The 25062-nt window shown below is 41.9% G+C and overlaps 1 protein-coding gene across 1 annotated transcript in view; it reads right to left on the reverse strand.

Annotated features, from left to right (window-relative positions):
- LOC139747999 (equilibrative nucleoside transporter 1-like) overlaps window positions 1–23624 on the reverse strand; it is a 165672-nt gene extending 142048 nt beyond the window's left edge. The window contains exon 1 of the mRNA XM_071660545.1: window positions 23467–23624. Within this exon, the coding sequence (XP_071516646.1) occupies window positions 23467–23492 (26 nt within the window). The 5' untranslated portion in view covers window positions 23493–23624. The remainder of the gene's footprint in view (window positions 1–23466) is intronic.
- Between the last annotated feature and the right edge of the window lie 1438 nt (window positions 23625–25062).

A 25062-nucleotide genomic window follows, 5' to 3' on the forward strand; every position in this document is an offset into this window, starting at 1 on the left:
CCCACCTTTCGCATGCCACATACATACGTATAACGTTAAAGGGATGGACTTAATCAGGGCAGTCTCAGCTGACAAAAAAAATCTTCATGAAATATTCGATCCTTCATTCACCCTAGACCCAAAATCACACCAAAGGCTTCGCTTTCGTTGGTGTAGTAGTTTATATCTGACTCTGACTGGGTTCTACTCCTATATGCAGTGTGGTGAAGGCGTCCTTCGCGCTCCTGCATGAGGGTCGCTTCGAGACGTGAGCTGCTAGCCTCCGTCGACACAGAAAAGTCAGGCAATTTCAGGAAGGAAACTTGAGCCAATCAACTCTTTATGTTTGAGATGCATGTTGTCGTGGCGGTCCCCAGTCAAAGGGCTCGTCCTTTACCTGTAACTTAGAGAGATTTAGAGCTAAGCTGCTGAACCCTTGTACGAAACATGTGTGAAACCCAGCCAGACCAGTGAAAGCAAGTTCATTTGCGACAACGTATTGGCAACAGGCAATGTGTAACCTATCAGATTTTTCTCTTAGGGAAACTGCACTAAGATAACATGATTTTGAGAACAATTTCTTAAAGGCCGATTCAAGCTTTCTCAAGGTTTGGGTTGGGACATCCCGGGTCATAACTATTGTATTATCAAGGTATGCCATGAGTCTCCATTCTTTCAGCTGCCAGAGTTTTTAGTCGTAAATCATGACAAATGGATGAGGCTTGAGTGGAAGGCCGAGAGACACTCGCATGAAGCCTAGAAACTTGTTGGTGTATTGACAGCAGTCAAAGGCTGGCTTTGAGGGTGAAGCAGAATTCTCATGGAACCGATCGAACGTCGTAGAAAAATCTTATTTATAATCTAGAGCAAGTTGATTAGTATTGTATAAATAATGTACCAGTTAAGATGACGTAAATGAGAGGACGGTATTCTATCACGGGTGGCAGAGTCCCTCTTAGGAATGATGATGATCGGGGTGTTCTACGTGGACAAGGACGACTGAAAAACGCCTCGCTGAAACATATCATATATATACACTCTCCGTGGCTGTCTTGCGAGAGTGAAGCAAACAGTACGCTGCTAGAACCAATAGGAGTGATGCCTGGTTGCAGGAGAATGGGGCGTGGAATAAAGCGAGTCAAAACTAAGGGCTCTCTCTTAAAGCCACAGGAACGTGTTTGGTTATCTCACCAGCTGATAAACAGGCATCCGTGATCGGCATTAAGGTGATTGTGGGTAAGAGAGAGAAGTCGGTAGAAGACAGAAGGGCTGAACACACTTGTATCTCAAACACTGCCTTATGAACGGATTCCAATAACTTCATTTCTCTCTGAAGTGGGAGATCATATGACAGCCACACAGTCACAGACCCAAGGGTTGGCTCAGGTTGGCCTCTTGTTTTGTGTCAGTGAGACAGTAAAAAACCCTGACACTAACCTCTATGGGAACGTCCAAGCTGCGTACGTAAGTATCGAACGTAATGAGGAGGAAAGTTACATCTACCTTAATGAGACGTTTAGGAAGAAGGGTCACATCACGTGTAGCACGAGCAGGGCCATAGTGTGAGGCGGAGTAAGCCAATGACTGGTCTTGCTGTGTCTGCTCGAGGTTCACATGAAGGTTTGTCACAGTACAGTGTCCTCTTAGAGTCGTGGATCTATGAGTCCTGCATCCTTGGAGGCAGGAAGAATCAAGGACCCATGTTGTGGTCAGGACATCTGATAGTCGACAGTGAACGAGGGCAGGGGAAACTTTCTGTTGCATATGTACACAGTCTACCAATGATGATGCATTAATCTTCGTTCTCCATCATGACATGGTAGCCCTAACAAAATACCACCTCTAAACTTCCCACCAGAGATCACACAAGACCTCAGACTGAATGACAATTGACTGATAGTGACCAGCTGACAAGCAAGCTCCAGTAACCCTTTTTAAATCAAATGATTCAAGAGGAATAATCTAAAGAAGAGCATTCCTCAGCGGACTCTGTACTCATCGTATTCTGACTTGCTTTGGCACTTGAGTCGAAGTGAAGTATGGCTTGAGGAACCTAACTCCGGAAAGTAGGTCCAAAATATCCTTTAATGCTACTGAGGCAATAAGCAGTGCCTGTAGGATCCGGTAACCAGACAAACAAAATCTCGTAATGAGAAAAAGCTATTCATTCTATGAAGTAACATTGCTTAGGTCCTCTAACTATTGATGCTATAGCCCTAACGTGTATGTGTCTGCTGACACTGAATTAGCAAAGGGAATGACGGAGGTGGGTACAAAGACTGGAGTAGATGGGATTAGATTGGATTATAAAATCTAGGTTTACAAGCCAAGCACTGCAGCATCTAAGGCTATTCAGCGGTCTTAATACAGTCTAGAATATTTTTAGAAATTCATTTAACTCAACCAAATGACCAATTGCAGTTCTGACAGACTGAGAAGGGAAGAACGAAAAGTATAGGAGGAGAGGAAATTATTTACGTGTGTTAGTCTGAGAGCTCAAGCTTGACCTCTGCAGCATGGTTAACCCCACGTACAGGGAATGGAAAATCCCCGCTGCCATAGCTCGAGCCATCACTGCCCCACACAGAGTTTTTAAGTTACGCAATTACCCGAGTGTGACTGTTGCTTATATTTCAAAGCCTTGCAGTCCTCAGTGGAGTGTGGATAATTCTTATGATATTCATAAGAAACGACTCGGAGTGGCCTGTGATGCAGGCGGAGGGACTGCGTATGGCGAGTCAGGGGTGATATTGGCAGGTCGGGGGTTGACCTTGGCTAAGAGGTATTGGAATAAAACACGATCTGAGGTTCAGCAATTATAGTATACAGGTGAGAGAGTTCTAGATGTCCATGCTGATCACCGTCCCGTAAAATGTGATGGCGAACCATTCTCGACCTACATTCCCCATACTTAAGACATCAGCTAACAGGGAGGTTGTGATACTTTCAGGCGGAGTTTCCTCCTAAAATGACCTATAATGGGCATCAGGTATTACCTCCCTGAGAACCAGATTGTGCGTCATGAAGCCTGCCAGGGTTTTATGAGCATGACTTGTGTCCATGGATGTGTTCAATCAACTTTTTCCGATGAGAGGGCCCTTGAAGCGTCTTAATACGCGCGTAATCTTTGTATAGAAGATTTCCCTTCACCTTTAGCTCCCAAACATCACTATAAATGGTGTTTTGGTCCCCGTGCTGCCAGGCATGACATGCATCCTTTAAAACCACTATTGGCTGCTAGCCAAGAATCATGGCTGCTTGTCTCTTAAGATTATTGTTTCTCTGTATCTATCTTGGTTCGGTCATCAGGCTCCGACATCGTCTCAATCTGAGCCAGCCGCCCTAAGTTACTGAATGAATGGTTAAGTATAAAGTGCCTGGGAATTTTTAAGACTTGAAGCCAGACGACGATTTATTTGAGGATAACTGGGCCCTTCATCATGGCTCGGTATCAACAACCACCACAAGAAAACTCGTGGTTCGTTATCGTGGGCCATAATTTGTCTTACCCTAATATCCTTGCACTCTTAACCACGGATCATATCTTTGATGAGCCATCTGTTGTGAGCCTATTGATGATTGACGTTGATATATACGGTATTTTCTTATGGTCTTTCCCGCTCGGATCTGCATCTCACGGCTCAGCTGGGAGGAAGGTGCAGTACACGGAGCGTAGATATCTTCCTCCCGCCGATCGTGATGCGTCAATGACCTCATATCGAATCTAGTTATGTGTTGCCTGTCTGCTGCTCCTGCTTCATCTCCCTCTGTCACGAACAACTGAGGTGTGGCTGTGGGGCCGTCCAGTGCCAGTCACTAGAGCACTGGAATGCTGTAGTGTATGGTCTGGCCGAGAAGAACATGGAAAGGACCTCAGATTGGTAACTGTGTAAAGACATCTAGTGTATCGATTCCCTTTTCACTGATTAGATATGTACAGAAGATGCAGCGTGAAACAAGCCAGTGTGATTAGAGAATATAGTTACGATGCGTTCTGCCCTGATGTTCGCTCTACTTATCGCCTGTGAATCCATATCACTTTCAGAGGTTATGTGACCTCACGTCTGAGAACACAAGTGAGAGAGGCAGCTTGTTGACACAGGCAGCTCTTTCATCTACCACACACGAGAGAACGTTATATGAGGTCTGAGAAAAATACAGACAAGCTGGCGGATAGGCAACGGCAAATATAGATAAGCACAACGAAGAATTGGTTCTCATGATACAGTGTAACTACTGGGAGAGAGGCAAGCCGCTACCCTGGCTTCTAATGAAATGTTCTCATACACAAATGCTGTTGACTCCTCCATTACCACGAAGCTAGAAGACATATATCAATCATAAATAGCGAAAATATCTATGTTAGACAAAGTGTTACTCACACACACACACACACACACACACACACACACTAGTAGTGGTTAGCGCTGCTGATCATGAGTTACCATGGGTGGGCGTAGGGTCGGGCAGCATGGGGTCAAATCCTGCTGCCTACATACAACGTAGGTTTTGATCCTTCCCTCGGGAATGGTCGACAACTGGGTACCAAACGTATGCTGGTGTTTGTGGGTGTGTATACATACATATATATAAGTTAAGACATTGTACGTAGATTCAAGATCAAGAGACAGGGCAACGCGAGTGTAGAACTCTCTCCCCGTAACATATATATAGTAATCACACACCTTCCCTAAACTGGTCGATGTCAGTAGCGAAGTGCCACAAGGTTCTGTTCTGGCACCATGATTCTTCTTGATCTACGTAAATGTCTTGCCTGATGGTATGGACTCCAACCTGAATATGTTTACAGATGATGCAGATGTCATGAGGGACGTGAAAAGCGAGGAAGATTGCATTCACTTACCTAACCAGAACCCAAAGTTAGTCCTGTACATGGGTGATGAAATTCAACCATGGTGAATTTTCAGCACTGAGGGTGGGACAAAGTGAGAGAAGACCTGAGTATGATTATTATGTAGCGGGAAATAAGCTTCAAGCTTCTGTGTGTGAGAAGAACATGGGAGTCGACATAATCCCAAACCTATTACCAGAGTCCCACATTAGGGCAATAGTTAGGAGGCAAACTGTCTCTTGGCAAATATCAGAATATCTTTCAAGTAATGGATAAGGAAATATCTAGTAGGCTGTACAAAAGACCAAGAGTACGATATGCATTTCAGAGACCTTCATGGTATAATGGTTAGCGTAATTGACCGTGATGCATTCTCGGCCGCCCAGGGTCGAGTCCATACATTCGAATCCACATTGAGGTAGTCGGTCCACAATCAACGCAGCTGTTTATCCACAATTATGGGTTGCTCGATAACATGGGCACTTGGCTAAACTATATATATATATATATATATATATATATATATATATATATATATATATATATATATATATATATATATATATATATATATATATATATATTTTTTTTTTTTTAATACTATTCGCGATTTCCCGCGATAGCGAGGTAGCGTTAAGAACAGAGGACTGGGCCTTTTTTGGAATATCCTCACCTGGCCCCCTCTGTTCCTTCTTTTGGAAAATTAAAAAAAAAACGAGAGGGGAGGATTTCCAGCCCCCCGCTCCCTCCCCTTTTAGTCGCTTTCTACGACACGCAGGGAATACGTGGGAAGTATTCTTAATCCCCTATCCCCAGGGAGATATATATATATATATATATATATATATATATATATATATATATATATATATATATATATATATAGTGATGGGTGATTTGAATGCAAAGGTGAGTAATGTGGCAGTTGAGGGAATAATTGGTGTACATGGTATGTTCAATGTTGAAAAGGGAAATGGTGAAGAGATTGTAGATTTGTGTGCTGAAAAAGGACTAGTGATTGGGAATACCTGGTTTAAAAAGAGAGATATATATAAGTATACGTATGTAGGTAGGAGAGATGGCTAGAGAGCGTTATTGGATTACGTGCTAATTGATAGGCACGTAAAAAAGAGACTTTTGGATGTTAATGTGCTGAGAGGTGCAGCTGGAGGGATATCTGATCATTATCTTGTGGAGGCGACGGTGAAGATCTGTAGAGGTTTTTAGAAAAGAAGAGAGAATATTGGGTGAAGAGAGTGGTGAGAGTAAATGAGCTTGGGAAGAAGACTTGTGTGAGGAAGAACCAGGAGATACTGAGTGCAGAATAGAAAAAAGTGAGAACAAAGGACGTAAGGGGAGTGGGGGAGGAATGGGATGTATTTTGGGAAGTAGTGATGGCTTACGCAAAAGATGCTTGTGACATGAGAAGCGTGGGAGGTGGGCAGATTATGAAGGGTAGTGAGTGGTGGGATAAAGAAGCAAGATGATTAATGAAAGAGAAGAGAGAGGCATTTGGAAGATTTTTGCAGGGACATAATGCAAATAATAGGGAGATGTATAAAAGAAAGAAGCAGGAGGTCAAGAGAAAGGTGCAAGAAGTGAAAAAAAGAAAAAAAGAGGGCAAATGAGAATTGGGGTGAGAGATTATCATTAAATTTTAGGGAGGCCAAAAAGATGTTTTGGAAGGAGGTAAATAAAGTGCGTGAGGCAAGACATCAAATGGGAACATCGGTGAAGGGGGCTAATGGGGAGGTAATAACAAGTAGTGGTGATGTTATACATTTATTTTTTTTTTTTATTATACTTTGTCGCAGTCTCCCGCGTTTGCGAGGTAGCGCCAGGAAACAGACGAAAGAAATGGCCCAAACCCCCCCCATACACATGTATATACATACGTCCACACACGCAAATATACATACCTACACAGCTTTCCATGGTTTACCCCAGACGCTTCACATGCCTTGATTCAATCCACCGACAGCACGTCAACCCCGGTATACCACATCGCTCCAATTCACTCTATTTCTTGCCCTCCTTTCACCCTCCTGCATGTTCAGGCCCCGATCACACAAAATCTTTTTCACACCATCTTTCCACCTCCAATTTGGTCTCCCTCTTCTCCTCGTTCCCTCCACCTCCGACACATATATCCTCTTGGTCAATCTTTCCTCACTCATTCTCTCCATGTGCCCAAACCACTTCAAAACACCCTCTTCTGCTCTCTCAACCACGCTCTTTTTATTTCCACACATCTCTCTTACCCTTACGTTACTCACTCGATCAAACCACTTCACACCAAACACTGTCCTCAAACATCTCATTTCCAGCACATCCATCCTCCTGCGCACAACTCTATACATAGCCCACGCCTCGCAACCATACAACATTGTTGGAACCACTATTCCTTCAAACATACCCATTTTTGCTTTCCGAGATAATGTTCTCGACTTCCACACATTCTTCAAGGCCCCCAGAATTTTCGCCCCCTCCCCCACCCTATGATCCACTTCCGCTTCTATGGTACCATCCGCTGCCAGATCCACTCCCAGATATCTAAAACACTTCACTTCCTCCAGTTTTTCTACATTCAAACTCACCTCCCAATTGACTTGACCCTCAACCCTACTGTACCTAATAACCTTGCTCTTATTCACATTTACTCTTAAATTTCTTCTTCCACACACTTTACCAAACTCAGTCACCAGCTTCTGCAGTTTCTCACATGAATCAGCCACCAGCGCTGTATCATCAGCGAACAACAACTGACTCACTTCCCAAGCTCTCTCATCCCCAACAGACTTCATACTTGCCCCTCTTTCCAAGACTCTTGCATTTACCTCCCTAACAACCCCATCCATAAACAAATTAAACAACCATGGAGACATCACACACCCCTGCCGCAAACCTACATTCACTGAGAACCAATCACTTTCCTCTCTTCCTACACGTACACATGCCTTACATCCTCGATAAAAACTTTTCACTGCTTCTAACAACTTGCCTCCCACACCATATATTCCTAATACCTTCCACAGAGCATCTCTATCAACTCTATCATATGCCTTCTCCAGATCCATAAATGCTACATACAAATCCATTTGCTTTTCTAAGTATTTCTCACATACATTCTTCAAAGCAAACACCTGATCCACACATCCTCTACCACTTCTGAAACCACACTGCTCTTCCCCAATCTGATGCTCTATACATGCCTTCACCCTCTCAATCAATACCCTCCCATATAATTTACCAGGAATACTCAACAAACTTATACCTCTGTAATTTGAGCACTCACTCTTATCCCCTTTGCCTTTGTACAATGGCACTATGCACGCATTCCGCCAATCCTCAGGCACCTCACCATGAGTCATACATACATTAAATAACCTTACCAACCAGTCAACAATACAGTCACCCCCTTTTTTAATAAATTCCACTGCAATACCATCCAAACCTGCTGCCTTGCCGGCTTTCATCTTCCGCAAAGCTTTCAGTACCTCTTCTCTGTTTACCAAATCATTTTCCCTAACCCTCTCACTTTGTACACCACCTCGACCAAAACACCCTATATCTGCCACTCTATCATCAAACACATTCAACAAACCTTCAAAATACTCACTCCATCTCCTTCTCACATCACCACTACTTGTTATCACCTCCCCATTTGCGCCCTTCACTGAAGTTCCCATTTGCTCCCTTGTCTTACGCACTTTATTTACCTCCTTCCAGAACATCTTTTTATTCTCCCTAAAATTTAATGATACTCTCTCACCCCAACTCTCATTTGCCCTTTTTTTCACCTCTTGCACCTTTCTCTTGATCTCCTGTCTCTTTCTTTTATACATCTCCCACTCAATTGCATTTTTTCCCTGCAAAAATCGTCCAAATGCCTCTCTCTTCTCTTTCACTAATAATCTTACTTCTTCATCCCACCACTCACTACCCTTTCTAATCAACCCACCTCCCACTGTTCTCATGCCACAAGCATCTTTTGCGCAATCCATCACTGATTCCCTAAATACATCCCATTCCTCCCCCACTCCCCTTACTTCCATTGTTCTCACCTTTTTCCATTCTGTACTCAGTCTCTCCTGGTACTTCCTCACACATGTCTCCTTCCCAAGCTCACTTACTCTCACCACCCTCTTCACCCCAACATTCACTCTTCTTTTCTGAAAACCCATACAAATCTTCACCTTAGCCTCCACAAGATAATGATCAGACATCCCTCCAGTTGCACCTCTCAGCACATTTACATCCAAAAGTCTCTCTTTCGCGCGCCTGTCAATTAACACGTAATCCAATAACGCTCTCTGGCCATCTCTCCTACTTACATACGTATACTTATGTATATCTCGCTTTTTAAACCAGGTATTCCCAATCATCAGTCCTTTTTCAGCACATAAATCTACAGCTCTTCCATTCATTTACAACACTGAACACCCCATGTATACCAATTATTCCCTCAACTGCCACATTACTCACCTTTGCATTCAAATCACCCATCACTATAACCCGGTCTCGTGCATCAAAACCACTAACTCATTCAGCTGCTCCCAAAACACTTGCCTCTCATGATCTTTCTTCTCATGCCCGGGTGCATATGCACCAATAATCACCCACCTCTCTCCATCAACTTTCAGTTTTACCCATATTAATCGAGAATTTACTTTCTTACATTCTATCACATACTCCCACAACTCCTGTTTCAGGAGTATTGCTACTCCTTCCCTTGCTCTTGTCCTCTCACTAACCCCTGACTTTACTCCCCAGACATTCCCAAACCACTCTTCCCCTTTACCCTTGAGCTTCGTTTCACTCAGAGCCAAAACATCCAGGTTCCTTTCCTCAAACATACTACCTATCTCTCCTTTTTTCACATCTTGGTTACATCCACACACATTTAGGCACCCCACTCTGAGCCTTCGAGGAGGATGAGCACTCCCCGCGTGACTCCTTCTTCTGTTTCCCATTTTAGAAAGTTAATACAAGGAGGGGAGGATTTCTGGCCCCCCGCTCCCGTCCCCTCTAGTCGCTTTCTACGACACGCGAGGAATACGTGGGAAGTATTCTTTCACCCCTATCCCCAGGGATAATATACATATATATATACACACACACACAGAATACATATATATACATACGAAAAAAGTAAGAAATAATTTAGAAAACTGTTATACATATATATATATATATATATATATATATATATATATATATATATATATATATATATATATATATATATATATATATATATATATATATGTATACATATATATTTGAAGGTTTGTTGAATGTGTTTGATGATAGAGTGGCAGATATAGGGTGTTTTGGTCGAGGTGGTGTGCAAAGTGAGAGGGTGAGGGAAAATGATTTGGTAAAAAGAGAAGAGGTAGTAAAAGCTTTGCGGAAGATGAAGGCCGGCAAGGCAGCAGGCTTGGATGGTATTGCAGTGGAATTTATTAAAAAAGGGGGGTGACTGTATTATTGACTGGCTGGTAAGGTTATTTTTTTTTTTTTTTTTTTTTTTTTTTTAATTTTCCAAAAGAAGGAACAGAGAATTGGGCCAGGTGAGGGTATTCCCTCAAAGGCCCAGTCCTCTGTTCTTAATGCTACCTCGCTAACGCGGGAAATGGCGAATAGTTTAAAAAAAGAAAAAAAAAAATGACTCATGGTGAGGTGACTGAGGATTGGCGGAATGCGTGCATAGTGCCATTGTACAAAGGCAAAGGGGATAAGAGTGAGTGCTCAAATTACAGAGGTATAAGTTTGTTGAGTATTCCTGGTAAATTATATGGGAGGGTATTGATTGAGAGGGTGAAGGCATGTACAGAGCATCAGATTGGGGAAGAGCAGTGTGGTTTCAGAAGTAGTAGAGGATGTGTGGATCAGGTGTTTGCTTTGATGAATGTATGTGAGAAATACTTAGAAAAGCAACTGGATTTGTATGTAGCATTTATGGATCTGGAGAAGGCATATGATAGAGTTGATAGAGATGCTCTGTGGAAGGTATTAAGAATATAAGGTGTGGGAGGCAAGTTGTTAGAAGCAGTGAAAAGTTTTTATCGAGGATGTAAGGCATGTGTACGTGTAGGAAGAGAGGAAAGTGATTGGTTCTCAGTGAATATAGGTTTGCGGCAGGGGTGTGTAAACTTATACCTCTGTAATTTGAGCACTCACTCTTATCCCCTTTGCCTTTGTACAATGGCACTATGCACGCATTCCGCCAATCCTCAGGCGGAGGATATATATATATATATATATATATATATATATATATGAAGTGGTAGAGGATGTGTGGATCAGGTGTTTGCTTTGAAGAATGTATGTGAGAAGTACTTAGAAAAGCAAATGGATTTGTATGTAGCATTTATGGATCTGGAGAAGGCATATGATAGAGTTGATAGAGATGCTCTGTGGAAGGTATTAAGAATATATGGTGTGGGAGGCAAGTTGTTAGAAGCAGTGAAAAGTTTTTATCGAGGATGTAAGGCATGTGTACGTGTAGGAAGAGAGGAAAGTGATTGGTTCTCAGTGAATGTAGGTTTGCGGCAGGGGTGTGTGATGTCTCCATGGTTGTTTGATTTGTTTATGGATGGGGTTGTTAGGGAGGTGAATGCAAGAGTTTTGGAAAGAGGGGCAAGTATGAAGTCTGTTGGGGATGAGAGAGCTTGGGAAGTGAGTCAGTTGTTGTCCGCTGATGATACAGCGCTGGTGGCTGATTCAAGTGAGAAACTGCAGAAGCTGGTGACTGAGTTTGGTAAAGTGTGTGAAAGAAGAAAGTTAAGAGTAAATGTGAATAAGAGCAAGGTTATTAGGTACAGTAGGGTTGAGGGTCAAGTCAATTGGGAGGTGAGTTTGAATGGAGAAAAACTGGAGGAAGTGAAGTGTTTTAGATATCGGGGAGTGGATCTGGCAGCGGATGGAACCATGGAAGCGGAAGTGGATCATAGGGTGGGGGAGGGGGCGAAAATTCTGGGAGCCTTGAAGAATGTGTGGAAGTCGAGAACATTATCTCGGAAAGCAAAAATGGGTATGTTTGAAGGAATAGTGGTTCCAACAATGTTGTATGGTTTCGAGGCATGGACTATGGATAGAGTTGTGCGCAGGAGGATGGATGTGCTGGAAATGAGATGTTTGAGGACAATGTGTGGTGTGAGGTGGTTTGATCGAGTAAGTAACGTAAGGGTAAGAGAGATGTGTGGAAATAAAAAGAGCGTGGTTGAGAGAGCAGAAGAGGGTGTTTTGAAATGGTTTGGTCACATGGAGAGAATGAGTGAGGAAAGATTGACCAAGAGGATATATGTGTCGTAGGTGGAGGGAACGAGGAGAAGAGGGAGACCAAATTGGAGGTGGAAAGATGGAGTGAAAAAGATTTTGTGTGATCGGGGCCTGAACATGCAGGAGGGTGAAAGGAGGGCAAGGAATAGAGGGAATTGGAGCGATGTGGTATACCGGGGTTGACGTGCTGTCAGTGGATTGAATCAAGGCATGTGAAGCGTCTGGGGTAAACCATGGAAAGCTGTGTAGGTATGTATATTTGCGTGTGTGGACGTGTGTATGTACATGTGTATGGGGGGGGGTTGGGCCATTTCTTTCGTCTGTTTCCTTGCGCTACCTCGCAAACGCGGGAGACAGCGACAAAGTATAAAAAAAAAAAAAAAAAAAAAAAAATATATATATATATATATATATATATATATACGAACAAAGTGCACATGAGCGCGCACCTTCATAGAATGGACAACTAAAAACACAAGAGGGGAGGTTTCCAGCCCCCGCTCCCTCTCCTTTTAGTCGCCTTCTACGACACGCAGGGAATACGTGGAAATATTCTTTCTCCACGGGGAAAATGAAACACGATAACTTCCCAAGTACACTTTCGTGTAATAATCATATCACATCGTCTATCTTGGACAATCGCATGTTTAGCAAATGGCGTCCTAGCTTCGTCTCTTCGATGTATATCAACTGACTGTTATATTTCTCTCTTGTGTCTCCGCTGATGATGTGATTATTACACGAAAGTGCACATGGAAACTTATCGTGTCTCATTTTCCCCGTTTACTCATGGGAATATCTTGATCACGCGCAAAATTGTGATCCTTTCCAATATATATATATATATATATTTATATTTTTTATTTATTTATTATACTTTGTCGCTGTCTCCCGCGTTTGCGAGGTAGCGCAAGGAAACAGACGAAAGAAATGGCCCAACCCCCCCCATACACATGTATATACATACGTCCACACACTCAAATATACATACCTACACAGCTTTCCATGGTTTACCCCAGACGCTTCACATGCCCTGCTTCAATCCACTGACAGCACGTCAACCCCGGTATACCACATCGCTCCAATTCACTCTATTCCTTGCCCTCCTTTCACCCTCCTGCATGTTCAGGCCCCGATCACACAAAATCTTTTTCACTCCATCTTTCCACCTCCAATTTGGTCTCCCTCTTCTCCTTGTTCCCTCCACCTCCGACACATATATCCTCTTGGTCAATCTTTCCTCACTCATCCTCTCCATGTGCCCAAACCACTTCAAAACACCCTCTTCTGCTCTCTCAACCACGCTCTTTTTATTTCCACACATCTCTCTTACCCTTACGTTACTCACTCGATGAAACCACCTCACACCACACATTGTCCTCAAACATCTCATTTCCAGCACATCAATCCTCCGGCGCACAACTCTATCCATAGCCCACGCCTCGCAACCATACAACATTGTTGGAACCACTATTCCTTCAAACATACCCATTTTTGCTTTCCGAGATAATGTTCTCGACTTCCACACATTCTTCAACGCCCCCAGGATTTTCGCCCCCTCCCCCACCCTATGATCCACTTCCGCTTCCATGGTTCCATCCGCTGCCAGATCCACTCCCAGATATCTAAAACACTTCACTTCCTCCAGTTTTTCTCCATTCAAACTCACCTCCCAATTGACTTGACCCTCAACCTACTGTACCTAATATATATATATATATATATATATATATATATATATATATATATATATATATGTATATATATATATAATTTTTTTTTTCATTTTGATTTGTCGCTGTCTCCCGCGTTAGCGAGGTAGCACAAGGAAACAGACGAAAGAATGGCCCAACCCGCCCACATACACATGTATATACATACACGTCCACACACGCAAATATACATACCTATACATCTCAGTGTACACATATATATACACACACAGACATATACATATATACACATGTACATAATTCATACTGTCTGCCTTTATTTGTTCCCATCGCCACCTCGCCACACATGGAATAACAACCCCCTCCCCCCTCATGTGGGCGAGGTAGCGCTAGGAAAAGACATCAAAGGCCCCATTCGTTCACACTCAGTCTCTAGCTGTCATGTAATAATGCACGAACCCACAGCTCCCTTTTCACATCCAGGCCCCACACAACTTTCCATGGTTTACCCCAGACGCTTCACATGCCCTGGTTAAATCCATTGACAGCACGTCGACCCCGATATACCACATCGTTCCAATTCACTCTAATCCTTGCACGCCTTTCATCCTCCTGCATGTTTAGGCCCCCCCGATCACAGAAAATCTTTTTCACTCCATCTTTCCACCTCCAATTTGGTCTCCCACTTCTCCTCATTCCCTCCACCTGCGACACATATATCCTCTTGGTCAATCTCTTCTCACTCATTCTCTCCATGTGACCAAACCGTTTCAGAACACCCTCTTCTGCTCTCTCAACCACACTCTTTTTATTTCCACACATCTCTCTTACCCTTACATTACTTATTCGCTCAAACCACCTCACACCACATATTGTCCTCAAACATCTCATTTCCAGCACATCCACCCTCCTGCGCACAACTCTATCCATAGCCCACGCCTCGCAACCATACAACATTGTTGGAACCACTATTCCTTCAAACATACCCATTTTTGCTTTCCGAGATAATGTTCTCGACTTCCAAACATTTTTCAAGGCTCCCAGAATTTTCGCCCCCTCCCCCACCCTATGATTCACTTCCGATTCCATGGTTCCATCCGCTGCCAAATCCACTCCCAGATATCTAAAACACTTTACTTCCTCCAGTTTTTCTCCATTCAAACTTACCTCCCAATTGACTTGACCCTCAACCCTACTGTACCTAATAACCTTGCTCTTATTCACATTTACTCTTAAATTTCTTCTTTCACACACTTTACCAAACTCAGTCACCAGCCTCTGCAGTTTCTCACATGAATCAGCCACCAGCGCTGTATCATCAGCGAACAACAACTGACTCACTTCCCAAGCTCTCTCATCCACAACAGACTTCATACTTGCCCCTCTTTCCAAAACTCTTGCATTCACCTCCCTAACAACCCTATCCATAAACAAATTAAACAAGCACGGAAACATCACACACCCCTGCCGCAAACCCATATTCACTGAGAACCAATCACTTTCCTCTCTTCCTACACGTACACATGCCTTACATCCTCGATAAAAACTTTTCACTGCTTCTAACAACTTGCCTCCCACACCATATATTCTTAAAACCTTCCACAGAGCATCTCTATCAACTCTATCATATGCCTTCTCCAGATCCATAAATGCTACATACAAATCCATTTGTTTTTCTAAGTATTTCTCAGATACATTCTTCAAAGCAAACACCTGATCCACACAACCTCTACCACTTCTGAAACCACACTGCTCTTCCCCAATCTAATGCCCTGTACATGCCTTCACCCTCTCAATCAACACCCTCCCATATAATTTACCAGGAATACTCAACAAACTTATACCTCTGTAATTTGAGCACTCACTCTTATCCCCTTTGCCTTTGTACAATGGCACTATGCAAGCATTCCGCCAATCCTCAGGCACCTCATCATGAATCATACATACATTAAATAACCTTACCAGCCAGTCAACAGTACAGTCACCCCCTTTTTATATAAATTCCACTGCAATACCATCCAATCCTGCTGCCTTGCCGGCTTTCATCTTCCGTAAAGCTTTTACTACCTCTTCTCTATTTACCAAATCATTTTCTCTAACCCTCTCACTTTGCACACCACCTCGACCAAAACACAATATATCTGCCACTCTATCATCAAAGACATTCAACAAACCTTCAAAATACTCACTCCATCTCCTTCTCACATCACCACTACTTGTTATCACCTCCCCATTAGCACCCTTCACTGAAGTTCCCATTTGCTCCCTTGTCTTACGCACTTTATTTAGCTTCTTCCAAAACATCTTTTTATTATCCATAAAATTTAATGATACTCTCTCACCCCAACTCTCATTTGCCCTCTTTTTCACCTCTTGCACCTTTCTCTTGACCTCCTGCCTCTTTTTTTCATACCTCTCCCACTCATTTGCATTTTTTCCCTGCAAAAATTGTCCAAATGCCTCTCTCTTCTCTTTCACTAATAATCTTACTTCTTCATCCCACCACTCACTACCTTTTCTAATCAACCCACCTCCCACACTTCTCATGCCGCAAGCATCTTTTGCGCAAGCCATCACTGCTTCCCCAAATACATCCCATTCATCCCCCACTCCCCTTACCTCCTTTGTTCTCACCTTTTTCCATTCTGTACGCAGTCTCTCCTGGTACTTCCTCACACAAGTCTCCTTCCCAAGCTCACTTACTCTCACCACTCTCTTCACCCCAACATTCTCTCTTCTTTTCTGAAAACCCATACAAATCTTCACCTTCGCCTCCACAAGATAATGATCAGACATCCCTCCAGTTGCACCTCTCAGCACATTAACATCCAAAAGTCTCTCTTTCGTGCGTCTATCAATTAACACGTAATCCAGTAACGCTCTCTGGCCATCTCTCTTACTTACATACGTATACTTATGTATATCTCACTTTTTAAACCAGGTATTCTCAATCACCAGTCCTTTTTCAGCACAAATCTACAAGCTCTTCACCATTTCCATTTACAACACTGAACACTCCATGAATACCAATTATTCCCTTAACTGCCACATTACTCACCTTTGCATTCAAATCACCCATCACTATAACCCGGTCTTGTGCATCAAAACCACTAACACACTCATTCAGCTGCTCCCAAAACACTTGCCTCTCATGGTCTTTCTTCTCATGCCCAGGTGCATATGCACCAATAATCACCCATCTCTCTCCATCAACTTTCAGTTTTACCCATATCAATCTAGAATTCACTTTCTTACACTCTATCACATACTCCCACAACTCCTGATTCAGGAGTAGTGCTACTCCTTCCCTTGCTCTTGTCCTCTCACTAACCCCTGACTTTACTCCCAAGACATTCCCAAACCACTCTTCCCCTGTACCCTTGAGCTTCGTTTCACTCAGAGCCAAAACATCCAGGTTCCTTTCCTCAAACATGCTACCTATCTCTCCTTTTTTCTCATTTTGCTTACATCCACACACACACACACACACACATATATATATATATATATATATATATATATATATATGTATATATATATATATTTTTTTTCTTTCAAAGTATTCGCCATTTCCCGCGTTAGCAAGGTAGCGTTAAGAACAGCGGACTGGGCCTCTGAGGCAATATCCTCACCTGGCCCTCTTCTCTGTCCCTTCTTTTGGAAAATTAAAAAAAATAACAAGATAGGAGGATTTCCAGCCCCCGCTCCCTCCCCTTTTAGTCGCCTTGTACGACACGCAGGCAATACGTGGGAAGTATTCTTTCTGCCCTATCCCCAGGATAATATATATATATATATATATATATATATATATATATATATATATATATATATATATATATATATATATATATATATTATATATATTTATATATATATATTCTTTTTTTTTTTCATACTATTCGCCATTTCCCGCGATAGCGAGGTAGCGTTAAGAACAGAGGACTGGGCCTTTGAGGGAATATCCTCACCTGACCCCCTTCTCTCTTCCTTCTTTTGGAAAAAAAGAAAAGAAAAACGAGAGGGGAGGATTTCCAGCCCCCCGCTCCCTTCCCTTTTAGTCGCCTTCTACGACACGCAGGGAATACGTGGGAAGTATTCTTTCTCCCCTATCCCCAGGGATATATATATTCATATATAAATATATATATATATATATATATATATATATATATATATATATATATATATATATATATATATATATATTTTTTTTTTTTTTTTTTTTTTCAAACTATTCGCCATTTCCCGCGTTAGCGAGGTAGCGTTAAGAACAGAGAACTGGGCCATTGAGGGAATATCCTCACCTGGCCCCCTTCTCTGTTCCTTCTTTTGGAAAATTAAAAAAAAAATTGAGAGGGGAGGATTTCCAGCCCCCCGCTCCCTTCCCTTTTAGTCGCCTTCTACGACACGCAGGGAATACGTGGGAAGTATTCTTTCTCCCCTATCCCCAGGGATAATATATATATATATATATATATATATATATATATATATATATATATATATATATATATACCTCGCGTTTGCGAGGTAGCGCAAGGAAACGGACGAAAGAAATGGCCCAACCCACCCCCATACACATGTATATACATACACGTCCACACACGCAAATATACATACCTACACAGCTTTCCATGGTTTACCCTAGACGCTTCACACGCCCTGATTCAATCCACTGTCAGCACGTCAACCCCGGTATAACACATCGATCCAATTCACTCTATTCCTTGCCCTCCTTTCACCCTCCTGCATGTTCAGGCCCCGATCACACAAAATCTTTTTCACTCCACCTTTCCACCTCCAATTTGGTCTCCCACTTCTCCTCGTTCCCTCCACCTCCGACACATATATCCTCTTGGTCAATCTTTCCTCACTCATTCTCTCCATGTGCCCAAACCATTTCAAAACACCCTCTTCTGCTCTCTCAACCACGCTCTTTTTATTTCCACACATCTCTCTTACCCTTACGTTACTTAATCAAACCACCTCACACCACATATTGTCCTCAAACATCTTATTTCCAGCACATCCACCCTCCTGCGCACAACTCTATCCATAGCCCACGTCTCGCAACCATACAACATTGTTGGAACCACTATTCCTTCAAACATACCCATTTTTGCTTTCCGAGATAATGTTCTCGACTTCCACACATTCTTCAAGGCTCCCAGGATTTTCGCCCCCTCCCCCACCCTATGATCCACTTCCGCTTCCATGGTTCCATCCGCTGCCAGATCCACTCCCATATATCTAAAACACTTTACTTCCTCCAGTTTTTCTCCAATCAAACTTACCTCCCAATTGACTTGACCCTCAACCCTACTGTACCTAATAACCTTGCTCTTATTCACATTTACCCTTAACTTACTTCTTCCACACACTTTACCAAACTCAGTCACCAGCTTCTGCAGTTTCTCACATGTATCAGCCATCAGCACTGTATCATCAGCGAACAACAACTGACTCACTTCCCAAGCTGTCTCATCCACAACAGACTTCATACTTGCCCCTCTTTCCAAAACTCTTGCATTCACCTCCTAACAACCCCATCCAAAAACAAATCAAACAACCATGAAGACATCACACAACCCTGCCGCAAACCTACATTCACTGAGAACCAATCACTTTCCTCTCTTCCTACACGTACACATGCCTTGCATCCTCGATAAAACCTTTTCACTGCTTCTAACAACTTGCCTCCCACACCATATATTCTTAATACCTTCCACAGAGCATCTCTATCAACTATCATATGCCTTCTCCAGATCCATAAATGCTACATACAAATCCATTTGCTTTTCTAAGTATTTCTCACATACATTCTTCAAAGCAAACGCCTGATCCACACATCCTCTACCACTTCTGAAACCACACTGCTCTTCCCCAATCTGATGCTCTGTACATGCCCTCACCCTCTCAATCAATACCCTCCCATATAATTTACCAGGAATACTCAACAAACTTATACCTCTGAAATTTGAGCATTGACCCTTATCCCCTTTGCCTTTGTACAATGGCACTATGCACGCATTCCGCCAATCCTCAGACACCTCACCATGAGTCATACATACATTAAATAACCTTACCAACCAGTCAATAATACAGTCACCCCTTTTTTAATAAATTCCACTGCAATACCATCGAAACCTGCTGCCCTGCCGGCTTTCATGGTTTGGATGGTATATATATATATATATATATATATATATATATATATATATATATATATATATATATATATATATATATATATATATATATATTGGAGCTTTGTATGCTCTATGAAGGTGCGCGTTCATATGCACTTTGTTCGTATTCATATACCTCCGCATTGTACAGTTAGGTTCGTTAAAATGCTATCTGCTGGCTATGTGCGCCTGTTGGGAAATTACCGGTGTAGACCCCGTTGCTCACCAACGTGAGACGAAGAGTATTCGAGTACACAGCATTTGAATTGTTATTTACTGTTTGCCAAGCCCATGGCCTAGGGGTAGCATTCCCGCCTGTTGCAGAGGGGTCCCGGGTTCGATCCTGGCTGCTAGAGGTTTGTATGGTCTATGAAGGTGCTCGTTCATGTGCACTTTGTTCGTATATATATATACACACACACACACACACACACATATATATATATATATATATTATATATATATATATATATGTGTGTGTGTGTGTGTGTGTGTGTGTGTATGAGTGAACGCTTCGCATGCCCTGGTTCAGTCCACTGACAGCAAGTTGATCCTAGTATACCACATCGTTCCAGTTCACTCTATCATTTGAATGCCTTTCACCCTCCTGCATGTTTAGTTTTCAATCGCTCAAAATATTTTTCACTCCATCCTTCCACCGCGAATTAGTCTCCCACTTCTTGCTCCCTTCACCCATACACTCATTCTCTCAATACGTCCAAACCATTTCAACATACCCTCTTCTGCTCTCTCAACTACACTGTTTTTATTACCACACCTTCCTCTTACTTTTTCGTTACTCAATCAAACCACCACACACCACATATTGTCCTCAAACATTTCATTTCCAACACATCCGTACTCCTTCACAAAGCCTTATCCATAGTTCATGCCTCGCATCGGTATGATAATAATGGGTCAACTATATCTTCAAACTTACCTAATGTTTTCACCTAACCAAGTAACATTTTCCCGTTTCACACGTTTTTCAGCGCTGCCAAAAACTTCACCCCCTCAACCATTCAATGACTCACCTCCTCTTCAATGGTTCCATTCGATGCCGTATCCATTCCTAGGTATCTAAAACACTTCACTTCTTCTAAGTTCTCTTTACTTAGACTAACCTGTCCCTTCACCCTGCTGAACCCAATATTCCTGCTTTAATTTAGATTTAATTTACATGTACATCTAATTTACATCTACTTGCTTTAATTTACATTTACTCTTTTTTCGCACGCGAAACAGCCACCAGTCCTCTATCATCAGCAAATAAGAACTGAAATACTCCTCGGGACCTCTCCTACCTCAGAAACCTCATATCCGCCCTTCTCTCTAAACAAATTGAATAACCATGGCGACATTAAACAACCTTGCCACGAGCCAATATCATTTGGAAACATCCACTCTACTGTCTTCCTACTCGTACACATGCTTTACACCCTACAAACACTTCTCACTGCTTCTAGCAGCTTACTCCCCACACCATATATTCTTAAGACCTTCCGCAACGCATCTCTATCCACATCATCATATGCTTTCTTCAAACTATAAATGCCACATACAAATCCATCTGTTTCTGCAAGTATTTCTTACCCATATTTTTTATCCCTGGGATAGGGAATAAAGAATACTTCCAACGTTTTCCCTGCGTGTCGTAAAGGTGACTAAAAGGGAAGGAAGGGGGGGGGGGGGGGCAGAAAATCCTTCCCTCCAGTTTGTACGTTTCCAAAAGAAGAAACAGAGAAGGGGGCAAATGAGGATTCCCTCTTAGGCTCAGGCCTTTGTTCTTAATGATACCTCGCTAACGTGGGAAATGGCGAATATGTATGAAAAATTCTTTAAAACAGACACCTGATTCACACATCCTCTACCACTTCTGAAATCACACTGCTCCTCCCCATTCTGATGCTCTGTACATGCCTTCACCCTTCCAATAAATGTCTCCCATAAAACTTATCAGGTACTCTCGAAAAAGTTATACCTCTGTAGTTTGAAAACTCACCTTCATCCCCCTTGCCTTTATACTCTAGCACTATACATCAATCCTCAGGCACCGCACCATGATCCATGCATAAAATGAAAATCTTTACCAACCAGTCAACAACACAGTCACCTTGCTACATTTCATCTTACGCAAGGCTCTGACCGTCTCTTCTCTCCTTACTAAACTACTCTCCATCATTCTCTCACTTCGCATAACACACAGACCCAAACACCTTACATCAAACACATCAACAGTCTCTCAAAATACTCGCTCCATTACTACCTATTACTAATTCCCCTTTTCTATCCCCTTCACCGATGTTTCTGTTTATCTTAGTTTTTCGCACATTATTAACCTTCCAAAACACTTTATTCTCCCTAAAGTTTACTGATATCCACTCAACTCAACACTCTTTTGCCATCTTTTTCAACCCCTGCTCCTCCTTCTTGACCTCTTTCCGCTTTCCACAACTTCCTTGCTAGTATCGCCCAAAAGCCTCTTTTTCTCTCTTTCAACTAGCAACTTTACTTCATTCCAGCTTTTACTACCCTTTCTAATCTGCCCACATCCCACCTTTCTCAGGCCACATGAATCTCTTGTACATGCCATCACTGCTTCCTTAAATACCATGCATTCCTAACCCACTCCCCTCGCTTCATTTACTCTCACCTTTACCCACTATATACTCAATCTCTCCTGGTGTTCCTTCACACAAGTCACTTTTCCAAGCTTACTCACTCTAACCACTCTCTTCGCATCAACATCGTTTCCACTTTTCAGAAAACCCCTACAAACCTTCACCCTCGCCTCCAAAAGACAGTGATGAAACATACCAGCAGCTGCCCCTTTCACCAGATTTACATCTAAAGGTCTGTTTTACTCACTCGCTATCAATGTGCATGTGTGTCTTTATGTGTATGTGTACGTGCTTGAAAACGAATGTTTAAGGGTGCGTTTGTATTCCTATATGCATGTCCCATAAGCCTAAGTAAATGAGCACGGTTCATGTATGCTTAGAGCGCATTTTGTGTGTGTGTGTGTGTGGGCAGGCATTACGCATGTGTAACTGAGTCTGTATGGCGTAACATTATCAGACTCCCTAGTCTTCCACAGTCGTCAGTCGCTTTCCCTTGGCTTAGGTTGGCACCCGACATACCAACAGTGGCTTTTACGCTATTCCCGGAGGACATTTCTCAGCGTAACAGGCGCCACGGAACGAAAACCCGTAACAAGGATAGACGTCCCGGATGGTTTCACATAATGCTTCTGCTTGTAGGTATCAGAGGACCGCAGTCAGGTGATGGAAGCTGCTGCTTTGACCACGCTTTGCCAGTTGTCCAGCTAAACCAGTAATCTAGCTTAGACAACCCACGACTGTCAGCTGTTAAGTGACTTGTACTGGATAGCCACTTAACGGTTTCAGGAGTCACTGTCACAATGGACTAGGCTAGCGCTTTCGCAATCACTGTGATGGTCTGATTTTCCCACCCCCTATTTACTTACGTCTTTAACTCAAGATCTTCCTCCATTTCTGTGTAACCTGAGAGCACTTTGCAGACAACAACAGTAACACAACGTAGCAACAGGAACACTGTTGTCACCTCGTCTTACGTTCCTGTCTTATGCTGCGTACTCAAGAACTGTCCAGCGACCTGCCCACTACACGAGTTGCTCATACCTTGAAAAAATTGCTATTTTTAACTAAGTCCTCATATTGACAGTGTACTCTGAACGCTAACATTTGTACTTCTGTTTGCTACTTCACTTTAGTATAGACATCAAATCAGATTTCAGTTCATATTTATGATATATATATCTACCGTGAAGTTATCGAACACAACATTGCCGTCGTAATGTTTGATATTTTATATCAATATGAATATTATGGTGTACGGGAAATCATTTTCGTATGAAACGAATAAAAACTAAAAGAGATACACTGTTCACCAAAGTATATAGATAATGACTACGAATCCAGTGAAATACGACAAGAGGAATAGTGGCAAGAGAGAGCCTGCATCGAACTGAATAACTGATAACTGTGTTAATGTTTCTGCTGTCTGATGCAGGTAAGGCATTATCCATCCATTTTTATAACTTGCTAAGTAACTATGCATTAGGTAAAACCAACTATACAATAGATGAGAATACTCCCCAAAAAAATCTTATAGCTTAATCATATCTAAAAGTATATTCTCTTTAAATGAAGACTATTTGGTAACTCAGCATCAACCTAAATTTACCAGACCCTCCAGATTTACCAGTATTTATAATCTTACATGTTATGAATTAATCAATTATGAACTAAAAATTATGGTTAAGTCAATCAATATCTAGGTTGGCAATATCTGGTCATTCTATAAGGTCACAAGTACTGACTAATCAGCTGGCGATAACGATACGTTCAAACAAATATTGCCATCAACCTGTCAGGTGGTTGTGGTGTACGATGATTCAACCCTCAAGGTAGAAGTGCAAATATACTGTAGGGAGACGTCAGTATTGATAACGGTAACAGTATATAAGAAATAACAATATGATAATAATAATTATGATAATAATAATAATAGTGATAGTAGTAGTAGTAGTAGTAGTAGTAGTAATAATAATGATAAGAATTATGATAAAGATAATAATAATAATAATAATAATAATAATAATAATAATAATAATAATAACAATAATAATAATAATAATAATAATAATAATAATAATAATGATAATAATGATAATGATAATAATAACAATATTAATAATAATGATTACATTAACAATAATGATAATAGTAATAGTTGTAGTAGTAGTAATATAATAATAATGATAATAATGATAACAACAAATAGCAATGTTTACTTCATCTTAACATCAAAGTTGTGGTAGTAAGTGGCAGGTGTCTACTAACCACAGAAGTGTACGGCCCGGGCGTCTTGAGGATTATGCTAATGGCGACCTAATGAGTTCTTCTATGCTATTTTGTCCCTGGCTCGAGCATATGTCTTCTCTCTCCTCACTTACACGTGGGCTGCTGGCACCCTATACAGTGATTACATCCACTCCATCTCAAAGACAACAAATGACAACATATAACTTTTTACTTAC

The sequence above is a fragment of the Panulirus ornatus genome, chromosome 71 (assembly GCF_036320965.1).
Source record: "Panulirus ornatus isolate Po-2019 chromosome 71, ASM3632096v1, whole genome shotgun sequence".
NCBI lineage: Eukaryota > Metazoa > Arthropoda > Malacostraca > Decapoda > Palinuridae > Panulirus > Panulirus ornatus.